Source organism: Meriones unguiculatus, chromosome 17 (genome assembly GCF_030254825.1).
Source record: "Meriones unguiculatus strain TT.TT164.6M chromosome 17, Bangor_MerUng_6.1, whole genome shotgun sequence".
NCBI lineage: Eukaryota > Metazoa > Chordata > Mammalia > Rodentia > Muridae > Meriones > Meriones unguiculatus.
In genome coordinates, this window is record NC_083364.1 from 34092563 (window position 1) to 34108983 (window position 16421).

A 16421-nucleotide genomic window follows, 5' to 3' on the forward strand; every position below is an offset into this window, starting at 1 on the left:
CACTCATGTACTATATCTAATGAAAATGAGAGAAACTGTGTGGTGGGTATGATCGAGAGAGGAATGTGTCCTGTGTGCATGTGTATGTGATTCCACATGAGCGTTCATACGATTTGAGGTGTATAGCGTGAAGGGGTGACCAAGAGAGACACTACAATGCCTCAGTGCCAGGGGTCAGCCATCCAAGTAATCTGGGGCTGTGTAGGTGTTGCTTGCTTTTAGAAAGCTCCTGCAAAGCATTACTTTTTTGCACGCAAACAGACGACGTCGCCACACTGCAAAGGCCTGAATGACCAATAGGAGGCATTTTCTTTCAAAACAGGTGAAAGAAAGACGTCTTCAAAAGTGGGAAACCACCAGGAGCCTAGTGTACCCCGGGCCCACGCTGGGTGGGGCCTGGCCTGGCAAAGGCAGGATGGTTGCCTTGAGGGGTGGCAGGGCATGGGACCTGAATCTCTTGGGAGATTCACACCCAGCCTGGAGAGCAGCTCTGGTATCTGTGCTCTCAGGGCCTTGGCTCCTCTAGAAATACAACCGGTCCTGCTTGTCAACATGTCAGAGCAAACAAGAGGAATCTGGTGTCACAGCAGCTTGAATTCTGACTTTTCGATTACAAATCTAATCTACAAACTAGGAGGCACCAGGGAAGTGTGTGTGTGTGTGTGTGTGTGTGTGTGTGTGTGTGTTTATCCATGTGTGTCTGTGTGCCCAGAGGGATACTTGCAACAAGCGCCTGTGGTGGCCCATGCCTGTAATCCCGGCACTCCGGAGGCAAAGGCAGGCGGAGCTTTTCTGCGTTCAAGGCCAGCCTGGTCTACAGGGTGAGCTCCAGGACAGCCAAGGCTACACAGAGAAACCCTGTCTTGAAAAGCAGAACAAAAGAAGAGCTTCAGGGACCCTCCACGAAATAAGTATGCAGCTTTGAATCCTCCCCCCCTTGTCTGGAATTCCCTAAGTGTGCCCCAGTGGACTCTGGGTGACTATGAGAGGACAGCCAGTCACTAGTTCATAAGGTCACTCTGGGAAATCCATTTTTGGCCTTGAATTCACTTTCTTAACCTGTCAAACGGGCCAAACGTATTCTCAAAGTCCCCACTAGCCACAGTGGCCTACGGATATTACTTGTTATTTGTTATTGAGTCCCCTCCTTACCCTCCCCCCCAGGCCTGTTCTCCACCTAGCATCAGCTTCCTGTGAGGAGCCATCCACCCAGGTCAGCCTAGATATAGTGACAAGGGCGACACACACAGGTGTGAGGCCCCTCGCCAGGATGTCCACAGAGAATGCACAAAGGACACACTGACCCCGCACATACTGTTTATTGTAGATTCTGTACACCAAATCCATTACAAGCAGCATCTAGCAAAGGACAGATTCCCCCAACCCTGCCCTTAAGGGCTCACATTCTGTGAAACCCTGGGAGCCTAGAAGTCTCTAAATGCACTGCCAAGCAACTGGGACTGTCTACAGAGCTTGTCTAGTGGGGCAAGGGTGATTGTTGTAGAAGGCAGAGCAAAGGCAACCGGCGGCAAGAACACTCTCTCCTTAGGAGAAGGGCCCTGGGCGGTGCTCCATCCAGAAGCTACCTGATGCCCACTCTGTTTGAACCCTGCTGGAGGCTTCCCTCCTGAGACCATCATCCTTTTCTTCAGCAGCCAGGTCTGCTTCTGGCTGCGGGATCCAGAGCCAAATCGGGATCTGGAGCTTCGAGCTATGTGTAGGACACACAAAATGCCTGCTTCCTGGCCTGGGTTATTAGCCTGCTCTCCAGGAACTCCCCAAGGCAGCAAGTGGATTCCAGGGTTCCATTCTGCCATCCGGATGCCTGAGGAAACTGTGTGGCTGATGGTGAGAAGCTCCAAGAACCCAGCTGTAGCCATATGACCTGTTTTCCTTTGGTTTCCTGATAACAGCCCTGGACAAGCCAGGAGACCTCATCTGGCTGTTATCTGTTGGTCACTGTTCAGAAAAGGCCCCAACACAAAAGAATAACGGTGGGACTAATTCTACAAGGTGCCAAGAGGGTGAGAAAGAGAATTCATATCAAGAGCTTTGAAGGGCACCCAGACCCTGAGTGTCTATTAGCATGCTGGCTCTAGTTGGTCTTCCTCAGCTTTCCTCCAGCATTGGATCCCCTCCTTGCTCCACATAAAGGCTGGTCGTCCAGAAACCAGGGGGCAGACAAGGTACCCTATCACAGACTTTTAGGGACCACAGAGCTCACTCCATCCCCCAGAACTGAGCAAAATGCAGTACCCAATTGGAAAGGCCCCTCCACCCACTGTTCCTGGCACCTCCTACCCTTACTACAAGATGTGGTTTGGAGAAACTGAACAGTCCGTGTCAATAAGGAGCAGGCCTGATGACTCCAACTGGATGCTGTCGTGGGGAGAAAGGAAAAGGTGGAAGCAGAAGGTCCAGGGAAAGGCTCCAGCACCTGTTCACTTAGCTCACTACCTGTGGGCTCCTGGACAGGCCAGTAGAAGACAGATGCCCCACCCTTTCCAGCCTTTGGACCAATGAGGTACACCCACCATCAATGTCAGAAGCGACCAGCGGTTCCTGGTTATGACTGACAGGGGACACCGGATACTGTAGATGTCACCTCTCTCCAACCCTAGCCCAAATGAGGCTGGACATAGCTACCAAGGAGCACCCGAGGGTTCTGGGGAACACAACACTCTACCGAGCTTCCGTCTGCAGTAAAGCAGATCCGGCTCACTCTCTTCAGCCCAGGGCCCACCGGCAGGTCACAGTCAGCAGAACCATGCTCACACTCACTCAGGGGCTGGAGACAGCTTGGTAAGTGTGTAGCAGTTGTTATAGATACTTTGCAAACACTCAGGAGACCCGGATTTGCCTTGGAGAGACAATGTCTTTTGACTAGCATCAGCTTCCCTGGACCCATGAGGTGTGCTGGCTCTCACAAGCATCCCTTATGGACTATTCTGTTAGGGAACTGGAGGGGAAGCCTGCACATCAGGTGAGCTTCCCCCTTGCCAAGACCCAGAGGGATATCTGATTTGCCTTGTACACATCACCGCAGGTTGGAGATAGATTTTCAGATCCCTGTGATCAGTGGAGCTCACCCCTCAGTGATAAGAAAACCTGAAATTCTCTGTTTCGCTGTTTTGTTTTTATGGGATGGTCTTCTTATGTAGTAGCCCTGGCTGTCACAGAACTCTCTCTGTGTGGGCCAAACTGCCCTAGAACTCAGAGATCCACCTGCCTCTGCCTCCCAAGTGCTGGGATTAAAGGCGTGCGTCACCACGCCTGCTTGTTTCGCTGCTTTTGCCTCTTCGAAGTTGTATCAGTTGTCCCGGGAAAGCTGTATTGCCCTGATCATAACTGTTTAGTGTGTGGAAATAGACACATGTGTGGCAGGAAACACGTCAAAGGCATGTTTTACAACTGTTACTCGAAGAGAAAACTCTAAACCATCCAGCACAAAACAAGACCCCAGGCAGAAGGTTGTGCAGGGCCAGCCCATGCCCCCACTTGACCTTTTAGTGTGTCCTGATATCTGCTGTCTGTGAACACGCCGTAGCCTAGCTACAGCTGGCTAATGTCGATGGAGGATTTGACCACAGTGTTCAAGGATTCCTGGTTTCCATTACATTTGGTTGTTCAGCTGGAAGACCTCATCTCTGAGCTATTTTCCTTCTTCCAAGAAAAGAGCAAAAATTAGAAACAGATATGGGCATATAATGCCCATAAAAGGATCAGTAGGGGGGCTGCCAATGAACAGCTCAGGGCTTGCTGGCAGGGGAGAAGTGTGCTTGCACAGGCCACCTTAGTTCAGATGCTTCTGGTCTGGCCAGCTTGGCTGCCTCTTGTCCCCATTGCTCATACATCTCTTTTACTCCTAACAGCCAGGCCTGGACAAGGGCTGCCGGTGGAGTGATGGGGGAGGCTGTGAGAATCCCACCCTAACCCGTGGAAAGCTGTAAAGTCCACAGCGTCCCCAGAAGTACTCCAGAACAAGCTTGGGGTGGGGACCCTGAGAGAGCATGCTCATCACACATTCAGTGTGCGAGAATTTGCAGGGCTGTGCTCTACCACACTCCCAATTTCCTGTGTGTAGGTGACACTTCAATACAAAAACCCCATACAAGGGAAAGTGTATGGGGTGAGGGCAAGGACCCCAGGAAGCAGGTTGCTTTCTTCAACCAGTTTCAATGAGTCGATTTTCATGTTCTGAGAACTTAAGCCATTCTGCTTGATTTTATACCGTAATGGGATTAAGGTCTTCGAAGGAAAGCTTGAAGCTCTAAACATTCTTCTCTAAGAGGCTGAGCTTGTAGCAATTGATGCCAATGACAACTCTGCCCAGGAGACAGCACAGATGTTTTCCTACCTCACAGAGCACCCTCCAAGCCAGTGCACAGAGCTAGAAGATCCAAACCTTCTTGCATAGAGAACTTAGTCTGCCTCCAGCAGCAGAAAAACAAAGGGAAACCTCTCCTTTGAGGGGACAGAGTCAAGCCATGGCACAAAAACAGAAGCAAGAAAAAAGAAATCAGCATATATAATACTTTGAGGCATGGGTTGTCCCAGCAGAGAACTATTTCACCAAGTGAGCAGGCTTTGTCATCTACAGAGGCTAGGAGGGGCTAGGCACAGGGAAGCTTGTTCTTGGAAGCAATGAAGATTTGGCAGAGGGCCCCTCTGAAGGCTGCCTAGGCATTGACCTTCGTTTCTTTCTTTCTTTGTTCCTTCCTTCCTTCCTTCCTTCCTTCCTTCCTTCCTTCCTTCTTCCTTCCTTCCTTCCTTCCTTCCTTCCTTCCTTTCTCCTTCCTTCCTTCCTTCCTTCCTTCCTTCCTTCCTTCCTTCCTTTCTTTCTTTCTTTCTTTCTTCCTTTCTTTCTTTCTTTCTTTCTTTCTTTCTTTCTTTCTTTCTTTCTTTCTTTCTTTCTATGACCAATTCGATTCCTTTAGGAGTAGAAGGTCCTGAGATGCCTGCTTCTCTATGGAAGACTCAGGGGCCATCAGAGCCTGGCCGTGTGGACCCAGGTTTGGAAGGTGAACGCTCACATTCCCGGATCCTCTGCTTCATCCCTTCCCCAGCCCTGCTCCAGCCCCCTTCCCTAACACTCATTGGGAGCCTTCATCTGCATCAGGACTGCCTGGCTCCGCTTTTTGCAGCAGCAGCAGCAGATGCAGGCAGCTAGGGAACAGGCCAAAGCAACGATGCCAATCACAATGGCAGCAATGGCCAGCCCACTCTGCGTGTCAGTCATGCCCCAGGTATTGCGGTCATCAGTGGCTCCGGTGGTGGTCAGACCAGTGTAGTCTTCTACGGCATTGGGGATCTGTGTGTTAGAGGATGTGATGTCGGGGTAGCTTGGTGTATCAGGGTAACTGGATGTGTCTGCAAAACGTGGTACTTCTGGGTAGCTAGATACGTCAGGGATTGCTGGGACCTGGACACTGGGCGCAGGGACATTGATGTTGATGATGATGAGGGACTGCCCCCTGACGTTGTTGGGACTGGAACACACTGGAAGAGCGTCTGTCCCCAGCCTGGCTCTGTTGAGAAGGAGCCAGTTACGGAGTGGAAGGATACCTGAGTCACACCTCCAGGGGTTGTCATAGAGACGGAGTTCACACAGGTTCATCAAGTGATCAAAGATGCCCAAAGGCAAGTTCTCTAGATTGTTGTTCTGCAGCTGGATGGTCATGAGGCCGTTGACATTGGCGAAGATGCTGCCAGGGAGCTGCCGGAGGTGGTTATTCTGGAGGGAGATGTTCTGCAGGTTGATCAGGCCTCGGAAGACATGCTCATCCAGGTCCTTGAGAGCATTGGAGTGGAGGGACAGCTCTCGGAGATTCGTCAGCCCGTTGAAGGCTCCCGGAGAGATGTAACTGAGCTGGTTGTGACTAAGAATCAGAACCTGCAACTGGTGCAGGTTGCTGAAGATGTTGTCAGGGAGGGAGGTGAGGTGGTTGTTGTAGAGCCAGAGCTCCCGAAGGTTGGACATAGGCCCGAAGGTCCCCGGGGAGAGCTCTTTCAGGGAATTCCCAAAGAGCGTGAGCTTGTTGAGGTGGGGCATCTGCATGAAGATGCCAGGGGGCAGCTCCATGATCTGGTTGTTGGACAGGTACAGTCTCTGGAGGTTGCGGTTATTGTGGAACAGGCCAGGGGAGAGTGTGCCAATCTGGTTGTGCTGCAGGGCCAGCTCCTGGAGGTTGCCAAGAGCATCAAAAGTGCCCATGGGAATGTCCGAAAGCCTGTTCTCAGCTAGCCCGAGCACCTGGAGGTTGCGCAGGTGCTGGAAGACCCGAGGTGACAGGTGGGTGAAGCTGTTCTTGCCCAGGTTCAGCTTAGTGAGTCCCACCAGGTGGTCAAAGGCTCCCTCTGGGATGGCTGCCAGATTGTTGCCGTGCAATTGGAGTTCCTTAAGGTTACTGAACTGGGAGAACTGGCCTGGCTGGATCTGCACCAGCTGGTTATTGGACAGAAGGAGGGATTCGAGATTTTTTAGGTACTGCAAGGCCTCAAGAGGCAACACCTGTAGTCTGTTGTTGGCAAGGCTGAGGTAGCGCAGCGAGCCCAGGTTGCGGAAGGCACCTGGCATGATGTTTGACAGTTCATTCTTCTCCATCCTCAGGGCGATGAGGGCTGAGACGTTGAGGAACGGGTCCTCAGTGAGTTCAGTGATGTGCGTGTTAAGGATCTGCAGGCTCATGGCATTCCAGGGCAGAGGGGTAGGCACTGCCATAATCTGTGCCCCTGTGCACTCGACCTGGGAGGCCCGGGAACAGGTACACTCACTAGGGCAGCCATAGTAGGCCAAGCCTGCAGCCCAGGCCTGGCAGCCCACCAGCAGAAGGAGATAGTGTTTCAGTGGCATGGCCTGTGTGGGAAGAGAGATGTGTGAGTCACGGTCACCTCACCCACCACCAGCCTTCAGTTTTACCAACGGCTTTAAGCCCCACCCTCATGCACCTGACTCAAAGCTCTCTCTGCTTTGGCCAGGGAGCCACTGTCCTTCAACTTTTGCCCTAGTAATCACCTCACCTGGAAGGCTCCTCATGTTCAAGTCTTTCCCACTCGGTCAATTTCATGCCCAAGCCATCATTTCGTCCGTGAGTATTAGTCACACCCTTGTGCAAATGATAACCCCAACCTCTTTTCTTGCCACATCACAGCCAGCCTTAGGTGGCATTTATTTGTCTCCTTCCCTAGTTAGCAAGTTATTTAAGGGTGTTATCTTACCAACCTATAGCTTGCTAAGATAAAAAAAAAACAAAAACAAAAACAAAATTTGTATCTTTAAATATAAAAATACATGTTTTAACTAAGTCTTTGAGAATTTCATACATTGTATTTCGATCATATTCACTTCCCCTTCCACTCCTCCTCCAGATCCCTCCTGGATCCACCCCCCCACCTATCCACCCACATGTACCAATTCATGTCCTTTCTCTAATAGCCCACTGAGTCCAGTTTGTGCTGCCCATATACACACGGGATCTCCACTACCTACCAGGGGCCACACCCTTAGATAAAACTGTCTCTCCATTAGCAGCCATCTACTTTCACGCCCCTCCCCACCCACGCTGAACTGTTGCCTGGCTTGATTTTGTGCAAGTCTTCTGCAGGCAGCCACGGCTGTGGTGAGCCCTCGACAGGCCCCTCCCCCGCCTACGACTCTTAAAATCTCTCGGCCCCCTCTTCAGTGGTGTTCCCTGAAGAACTGTCTTATAACTTCTCTGTCTCTCAGCACATCTGACAGGCTGACAGAATATGGATCGCCTCGTTGGAAGGACCAGATGGGAAACGAGATGCATCCATGGGTCCTGAGCCCCGGGGAAGCTGTTTGGGTTACAGGGAGGGGCGGGGAAGGCCAGCAGAGGGAGGGAAGAGTGAAGGCAAGCAGCTCTTTCTACCCTCTCTCCTGCCCCCCCCCCCCAAATAGCCCATGGCCACCATCACCACCCTGGCCCTTTCTCAGCCTGTCCCCGTGTGCTTCGTCTGGATTTAATCCAAGCCATCTGTGATAAGAAGCCACTGTCTATACCACATGCTGTCTGTCTGGATGAGGTGGCTGGGCCCCGGCTGACGCCTAAGGGTGTGGCTTCTGGTGTGAGTCCTGGTTCCCACAGAGAGACACTGGGTGGCCTGGAGTAAGTCCCTGAAAACATAGACACACTTTAAGCTGAAGGGTGTATAAGTGGGTCCAGATGTCTCCTTAGACACAGGAGCCATGTACACAAAAGAATTGGCATATAAAGTCACCTATGGCAATGGTTAGTACAGAGCCATGGGCATTGCTCCCAGTGTGGATATTTACAGTACTGATTGCTTTTGAATGAGAGCTCTCAGGCCTCCAACTTCAGCTTCCTTCTCTGATAAATGGGGGAGATGGCCTCTGTTTCTTTTTGAGGCTATTGTGTGGGCTAGATGGGAGGAGAGACCCAAGGGCATCCTATGCATGGCCACACTACTGCATGTCTTTGGGTTGTTCAGCTTACCCATAGCTTACACTCATGGGTCCCCAAAGGCAGGAAGTCCTCAAAGTGTCTCCAGTCTGGCATTCTTAGTCAAGGAACTAAGGATTTCTGTGCATCAGCATGAGTATCCATGATGTCTTAGTTCAAAGGAGCCTATAACTCTTGAGGCCTAAGCGGTTGCCACCCCTCATGATTTTATAGGGAAGCAAGAGGCAGGGAAACTGAGGCCTCGGTCTTAAGGCTCCAGTCTCCAACCTGTAAGTGAGGACTTTGAGTGGTGTGCATTGCCGCTCCTAATGGGTGGATTTGCTGAGTAAAGGCAGGGGTGTCAGGAGGCAGTCAAGGCACACACTGTGTGTGGTGAGGGCGCTCTGCAGTTTATCTCCATGCCCTGAGATCATGGGGACCTGAGACTGGCTCCCCACTCTGGCGTGGGCTTTCTACACCGCTCCATCCCCCAACAAACAAGCATCTCAAAAAGGCCCTATTTGTCCTTCAACCACACAAATGTCAGCTTTTCATTTATTCACAGCCCTTTCTAGCCCTGGCCTGTTGAACTCTCATGAAGGACTTGTCTAAATATATATAGCTGTGGAGGAAGAGAAAAGAGCTCCATGGCCACTCGAGTCTGGTGGCAAAAGACTAGGAGGCAAGTGAAGCTGCTGACCACATTTAAACAGTGAGTCAGGTCCAAAAGAGAGTGAGAGAAAACTGCTTAAGCAGAGGGCACACAGAGCCAGGCACAGCAGCTCATGCCTGTAATGCTAGCACTCAGGCGGATGAAGCAAGAGCATCCCTGCAAGTCTGAGGCTAGCCTGAGCTACAGAGTGAAACCGTGTCTAAAAAACAAAAACCAAAAGGAGAGGGGCTGGAGAGATGGCTCAGCGGTTAAGAGCACTGTCTGCTCTTCCGAAGATCCTGAGTTCAATCTCCAGCAACCCCACGGTGGTTCCCAACCATCTATAATGAGATCTGATGCCCTCTTCTGGCCTGCAGGTGTCCATGCAGATAGGACACTCATATACATTAAATAAATAAATAATCTGGAAAAAAAAAAAAAGAGTCTGGCACAAGTCATTCCAGTGCTGTGAGAGGAGACAGGATGGAATCAGCAAAGTGGAGGAGCTCCAAGTTCAGCGAGAGACTTTTTTCTCAAAAAACAAAGTGGTATGCAATGAGGAGGACACCTGAAGTTGACCTCTGGCCTTCCTGTGTGCACCTGGCAGGAACAAGTGCACACCACCCCCCCTCCCCTCAACAAACACATACATACAAAGAGAGCACAGGAACAAAAGGGCTTGGAGTTCAGAACATAAGGCTTCTTATTGACGATAACAAAGAAACCTCGCTGCTACAAAAGCTAATGTGCTCATAGGCCATCTTAACCAAACTACAGAGTGTGGAGCGGAGGAGGTGGCGACCTTACCCTACACTCCCCCGATCAGACCACATCTTACTGCACTCTGGACCTGAAGGCCAATGACGAGCTGGTTTCTTAAAGAACTCCCAGAAGATGGTGAGAGGACATAAGAGCCTAGAGCACCCATTGAAGGACCTACAGATGAATAGCCAGGAGAGCACCTAGAGAATCCATAAGCCTTTCTAGAATGTAAAAAGCTGCCATGGGATAAAAGATGCCATTCAGATGCAGAGGCCAATGTTAGTGTGCCAGGGTCATGGCTCGGCAGGGTTCGGTTCATACTTGGTGCGCACAGTCTCACAGAGGCAGCAAGTACCGTGTTTAAGCACAGATGAGTGCTTTTAGATTAATGAGATGAAGAAAAGGCTCCCACCCCATGGAAGCGGTCAGTGGAGAAGACTGTGGAGGTCCAGCCCACGGCTGAGACCTCGGGTTCCATGGCTGTGTACCACAGAGTGGACGTGAGAACCATCCGTCTCCCAAGAGGCTGTTCGGCCAGGACTCGGGTCCATTTCCTTGGTTGATGTGTGGGAGATGATGTACCCTGGCTGAGGCCCAACTACTCCTGGTGCTGTCTGAACTGCTTATTTTTCCTAAATGTTCATTTTCCCAGTTCCAAGGGTGATGTCACAGCCCAAGTAATGGAGAGCGATTACATGTCCATCACTTTGACGCTCTACCTGCTGTCTTTTCCTGCGGGAAGGAGCCCCCCACCAAGACTAACTCTCCAGCTAGGCAGGGGTGTCAGGGCAGCCCCACGAAGCCTCTGAGCTCTGGCAGGGCACTCCCTAGCCCGGGAGGAACACCAGGGAGGCGATGATTCCCCATGGGACCAGGCACTGTAGTCTAAAATGGACCACACTCAGCACACCAAATATTGCAAGAATCCGCAGTGTCTTTTTATGAATCCTCTCTGTCTCCTGAGCCCACCCAGTGCTGCGTGCAGCCGTTTCTTGTTTTCCAGTGGTTGTTACAGCTGGTGCCTCCCCCGACGTCCCCACCCCCATCCTCCTGCTCCTGACCACCTGCAGGAGCACTCCAAAGATGCCTGAGCCCTGCAAGGAAGGAACACCCAAAGCAGGCCTGGGGCTAGGCCTTGGCAGTGCTGCAGGCTGTGGCCCTTGGCCTCAAGGAGCCAACCTATGGTGACCTAATAGCCCACGCTGCCCAGTGCCGCTTGGCAGCCGTGACAATGGCAGTTAAAGGTCCTCAAAGCTGCCCTAATTACAGCTTCCTCCTCCGGGCTTTGAGCGCGTCCTCAATCATTTCAGCCAACCCCTGGGGAGGGGGTACACCTGGCGTCAGTCAGATCCACGGAGTCACAGAGCTGGCAGACAGACAGAAGGACAGGAGGCTCACCTGGACATGGACGCGGCCCCTCCCCAGGAGTGGAAACAAGGGCTCCGTAGAAACACCCTGTGACTCACAAGCGAAGCCATAATTAGCCTTGAAGCCCTGGGCTTTGCTGGTTGGGCACTAGGCCTTCTTGGGGTTGTTTGTACCATTGTTCACGTTCCTTAAACACAGTGTCCCCGGGAAAGAGACTCCTTATTTAAACGCCACAAACTGAGACTTTGAGAGGGCCATGGAGATCCCTATTCTGCTCTGGTCTTGACATTAACAACATGAGTTTAGGTGACTGCTGCAGGCCTCAGTTTCCCTTTCTGTAAAAGCTTCTGAAGCCCTTATAGTTCTACTGTGTTTCAGCTGGAGGAGAAAAAAAAAAAAAAGATCCTGGAACGAAGACTTGCCTTTCTACCATTTTCCCTTCCCCACAAAGAGCCCCTGGGCTAGGCCCCACTTGCATGCCAAGGCTTGAAAACTCTCACCTCCTCAAGCCTGCTTGTTTCAAAAGTTCCCTGGCAGGGCAACTTCTGAGCTAATCTTTCTGTCTGCACACAGACCCCGACCCTAGAGGCCTTAGGGCCTCTCCTACCCTTTCCAGTGGAACTGCCCTTTCCGGGGGAACTGAGGCTCTCAAAGAGGATCTCTTGCCATATGTGTGACGCTTCCTGAGGATGACTTCCTTATCAAGGCCTCCTCTGGAGTGAAATGGACCCTAGGTCACCCAAGAGAGAGGCCAGGCTTGGAGCGATCGTCCCCATTCCTGCCCATTCCTGCCCAGTGTTGTTGCCAGCTGCTCTTTGGTGCATATTCTAAGAAGTGTGAAGTCAGAGAGGCTAAACATGGATGGAACTCAGACCTCCGGTTGTCCATCTCTCTCTCACACACGCACACACACTCATACAAACTCTCACACACACAGTGGCATAAGAGTTTTCTTGACTAGATCTGATCTCCCAGCACCACTGCTATGACTGTGAAATGACCTGATGTGTGCAAGATGTAAGACTGGTTCTGGAAACAAAGCGGCTTTCCAATAAAAGCGAGGAGTGATTACTGCTATCTTGTTGAGCGGAATCAGATATCTGGAGGCTCCGCCCAAGGAGCTCCTAACCTCTAGGTTGGGCTGAGGCCTAGACTCACACTCACAGGGACTCAAGTGTCCACACACCACACTCGGAAGAACCTCGAATGTGATCTAGACTACCCGGGAAGCCACGCTCAGAGCCTGCATCATTTACCACCAAGAACCGAGAGAGAATGGGAAAGCATGAGGCTGAAGGCTGCCTCACCATCCAGGCACACCTCCTGGTTTGCCTTCCCCACCTGGGACCTGCAGCTTGCTCTAGTTGGGCCTAGAATCTGCTCCCACATACAGTTCATGGAGTCCAGGACACCACAGGTACAAGAGCCCTTTGACGTCATCTTCCTAGACCATTTGGCTGTTTTGTAGATGAGAAATCGACCGGTCCTCAGTGAGGCAACTGAAGACTCTCAACCCAGAGCCTGCTGAACCTCTGGACCTCATCACGAGGCTCCTGCAGGCCCTCCTCTGTGTCTAGGCTACCACCTCTGGGGAAGAGGAGGGGGCCGGCCTTGCCCCTCCCCCTAACCTGATTGGCTCACATATAATCACCCTCCACCTACCCAGCATTACTAGCTAAGCCCAAATCCTCCCCCAACTCATGCTGCAAGTGACTTTACCCACTGAGGCTGCCCCGGTGGTGTGTTTTTTAGGGTCACCACAGTACCCTGGAAGAGGGGAGAGACGATTTGGATGGTCACCAGAAGGGTTGAGCCTGGAAATCTCAGTACGAACAGCCCATGGCTTAGGAATACTCTACCCCAAGACACAAAGCACCCTTGAATCCCAGGGCAAGAGCCTCATAACCTCATTGTCTGGGGTGTTCAAGCCAAAATATTGCCAGGTAGTGGTGGTGGTGGTGGCGGTGGCGATGCCTGCCTTTAATCCCAGCACTCAGGAGGCAGAGGAACACCTCTGAGTTTGAGGCCAGCCTGATCTACCAAGTGAGTTCCAGCACAGCCAAGGCTATCCAAAGAAACCCTTGAAACAAAACCAAACCAAACCCAAAATATTGTTCATTGTTTTGTTTTGTTTTTCCAAAAGAAACTGAATAGGGTAAAGCAGTCCTACCCCAGGCTCTCTGTGGGGACCCTCCCAAGCCTGGGGCAGGCCTAGCCTGGCTTCCTGTAGAGGCCAGAATAGAGCTATAATTTGCTATAAGAGCAATAACTTCCCGGCACAAAAACAGCAGGGGTTTGAAAGTGGGGGCTTTTCATCAGAAACAATAGTCTACAAAGATGCTCCTTCTCAGAGTGGCACCTTAGATGTGAGACAGGGAAATGGTGTGGATCAGATCTGTGTCCCACAGCCAAGGCACTGGAACCTGCAGCTCCTGTTGTCTCTCTGTGGTTGGGATGGAGGGAAGAAAGCTGTCATCTGTAACCACTGCCTTTGCGTGTTTGCTTGGCAGGACAAAGTCTGGGCAGCCTGTCTCCCACCTCTCATTTCTGCACATCTGGATCTGCTTCTACTCACCCTTCACATCCCTTCATCACAGAGCTGGTCTGGGGAGGGCCCCCCAGCCCTGGGAAGAACCTTCCTATGTTTGCTGAGGGGTGTGCTCAGAGCTCTTGCTGGCCACGACCCTTTCACATGCCTTCCCTGTCACTGTCGCTGCTGAGACCAGCAGCTGACTCATGACCACAGGCAAATTGGACTGTCTGGCCCTGAATGCACTCCAGATGTTCAGGCAGATGCAGAAAGAAAGAAGACCTGGTTAGGGACTTTCTAAGTTACAGAGCAGGGGCACACACACATCTGAGAGCTGCCCGAAACAGGTAATGCCAGCTAGATCTCCAGGAATAGATGCCAGCATGTGGCAGGCATGTGACATGACAGGAGTCACAGTCTGCCTGGGATGGTGCACTTGGCCCTAAAGGTAGACGGCTCAGGTTGGAAGGTCCAGAAGGCTCTGCTTTTCCACAGCACTTGGGAGGCAGAGGCAGCAGGAGTTCGAGGCCAGCCTTTTCTACATCATGAGTTCTAGGACAGCCAGAGCTAAAAAGTGAAACCTTGTCTCAAAAAGAAATAAAAAGTCACACAGTCAGCTGTGGCTACAGCTAAGTAGCAGAGTGCTTGCTTAGCATGCTTGAGGTCCTGAGTTTGTTCCTTAGTACTACATACATACATACATACATACATTCATACATACATACATACATACACACCAACACCTGATTCTCATCACAAGCCTACCTCCAGCCTCTCCTTCCCAAATCCATCAGCCCCCCTGACCTAGAGCCCATGACAACATTTGGATGACCAGAATGGGATCATCTAAGCGCACAGAGTTAGAACCTCGCCATCTAACCAGGCAACTGGATTCCAAAGCGGCAATCCTAACGAGGGACTGTGCATCCGCTGGACTCCGTCTGGTAACACTGTAAATCTGTGACAGTTAGAGGACTGATTTCTCCCGGGAAGAAACCCTGTATTTAAGTTCACCATCTTGGACAGATCCGTGGGCAGGGCCCCCTATAAGCGGCCACATCTGTAGGTGCGAAGGAAATGATTCCGGTTCCAAATACCAGAACCTTTATGGATCTTGTGTCCCGCAGGAGGTAAACCCGGTGCTTCAGTCAACTTTCAGCTAACTCCCTGCAGGTCAAAAGCGCTCCCCGTTGCACCGCAGGCTGACTTCACAAACCATAAAGACAAAGAAAGCAAATAGGAGGAGGTCAAGATTCACAGCTTGGGACCCTGGGACCGGGTCAGTGGGGGCAGGCTAGCCCAGCTCCTGAGCGGTCTGTGCCGTCTATGCCTGTTCTGTCCTCCTCAGAGCATCCCAGGCACGCTCCAGCCCTGCCCCTTCTGGAGTCCTACAGTCAGCCCAGCCGGGAGGTGGGGAGAAGTCGGGACCAGAGGGCAGGCGCCCACTTACCAGCAGCCAACAAGAGGGAGCCGGCGAGGAGAGGAGGAGGACCGGTCAGGCTCAAGGCTGCAGCATGAGTGAGGGCCTTCTGGGTCCTCCCTGTCATTTAAGCATCCCCCCTCCGTGAGTCACCGCAGGCCGCAGTGTCAGCCTGAGGGGCGGGGCATCCCGACTCCGGGCGGGCGGGCGGGCGGGCGCGCGCATCACCAGGGAATTGAGTTCAAGCTCAAGAGATATTCTTCGATTGCACTGGGAAATAAGTTTCTTCTTTTCCCCGCCTTCCCCATCTCCTGATTCGCTTTCTGTGTCCACTGTGGCGCTGGAAAGGGGTTTTCTGCCACCTCAGTGGGTCTCTGGGTGACTGGGACACTGCACTTGCTTTAGTCACTACCCTAGGGGCGGTCAAAATCCTGCTTTCAGTAGCCTTTGAATCTGCTCCCCCCCCTCCCCCGTCTTCCCCCATTCCTCGCCCCTTTCTTCACCCTTATTCTAAAGTTTGTGTATAGAAGTAGCACCGATTTCACTGAAAACATGCAAGAATAATGTAAGGAATACTCAGTAGTTTTCACTGTTTAAGTTCCAAGGAAGAATATAATTTCCTCCGCCATGTCTCTTCTAAAAGCACCGTGTCATGTCCCTCCCAGGCCATTTCTGCTCCGAGGCTGCTGCTCGAGAGGGGCTTGCAGGACAGGTCTCTGGGGCTGTGACAGTCATGAAGGTGGTGAATGGGAATGAGGGCTTGCCTGCACTTTTCACCTCTGCTTCACAGCCTGAACATGCCCTCTGCCCCTACCTGCCCCCCAGTCCCCTACCTCAGAAGGGAACCAGGATACTATTTCTATTCAAGGTGTCCCAGAGAGAGCCTAAAGAAGAGGGCGGAGGAGTCACGGTTGGGGAGAGGACAGTCAGGCCTCGACTTCTTTTTCCACGACTTTGTTTCTCCCCCCCCCCAAACAAAGCACTTCAAGGCTGAAGCTGCCTTGGCTCAGTTTACCTTCTCTACCAAGCGGTGAGAGTGATGTTTGCACCCAGCACCTCGTGGAACGCAGGAGCCTTAATTAATGTTTGCAGGGAGCTTTAAGACCTGCCATGAAAGGCGGACATAAAAGTGCCGTGTTATTACTGAAACAGTCATTTGGGTGGCTTGACGTGGTCAAGCCCTACAGCCTGAATCATACCTCGTCATGGCACCGTGATTCACAGCCAGCGACAAAAGTGCCCCGGCCATTAAACGAGGAGAGCGCG

At 51.9% G+C, this 16421-nt stretch overlaps 1 protein-coding gene across 1 annotated transcript; it reads right to left on the minus strand.

The window, feature by feature from the left end:
* Window positions 1-1309: 1309 nt before the first annotated feature.
* On the minus strand, window positions 1310-15267 carry Lrrc15 (leucine rich repeat containing 15). Its single transcript, XM_021643897.2, has 2 exons — window positions 15186-15267; window positions 1310-6856 (listed from the first exon to the last, which is right to left on the minus strand). The coding sequence occupies exon 2, from the start codon at window positions 6851-6853 to the stop codon at window positions 5087-5089; it is 1767 nt and encodes a 588-aa protein (XP_021499572.1). The 5' UTR covers window positions 6854-6856; window positions 15186-15267; the 3' UTR covers window positions 1310-5086.
* Window positions 15268-16421: the final 1154 nt, after the last annotated feature.

Coding starts and splice junctions, on each gene's coding strand:
- Lrrc15 (XM_021643897.2), bottom strand. CDS start 6,853: ATGCCACTGAAACACTATCTCCTTCTGCTGGTGGGCTGCCAGGCCTGG.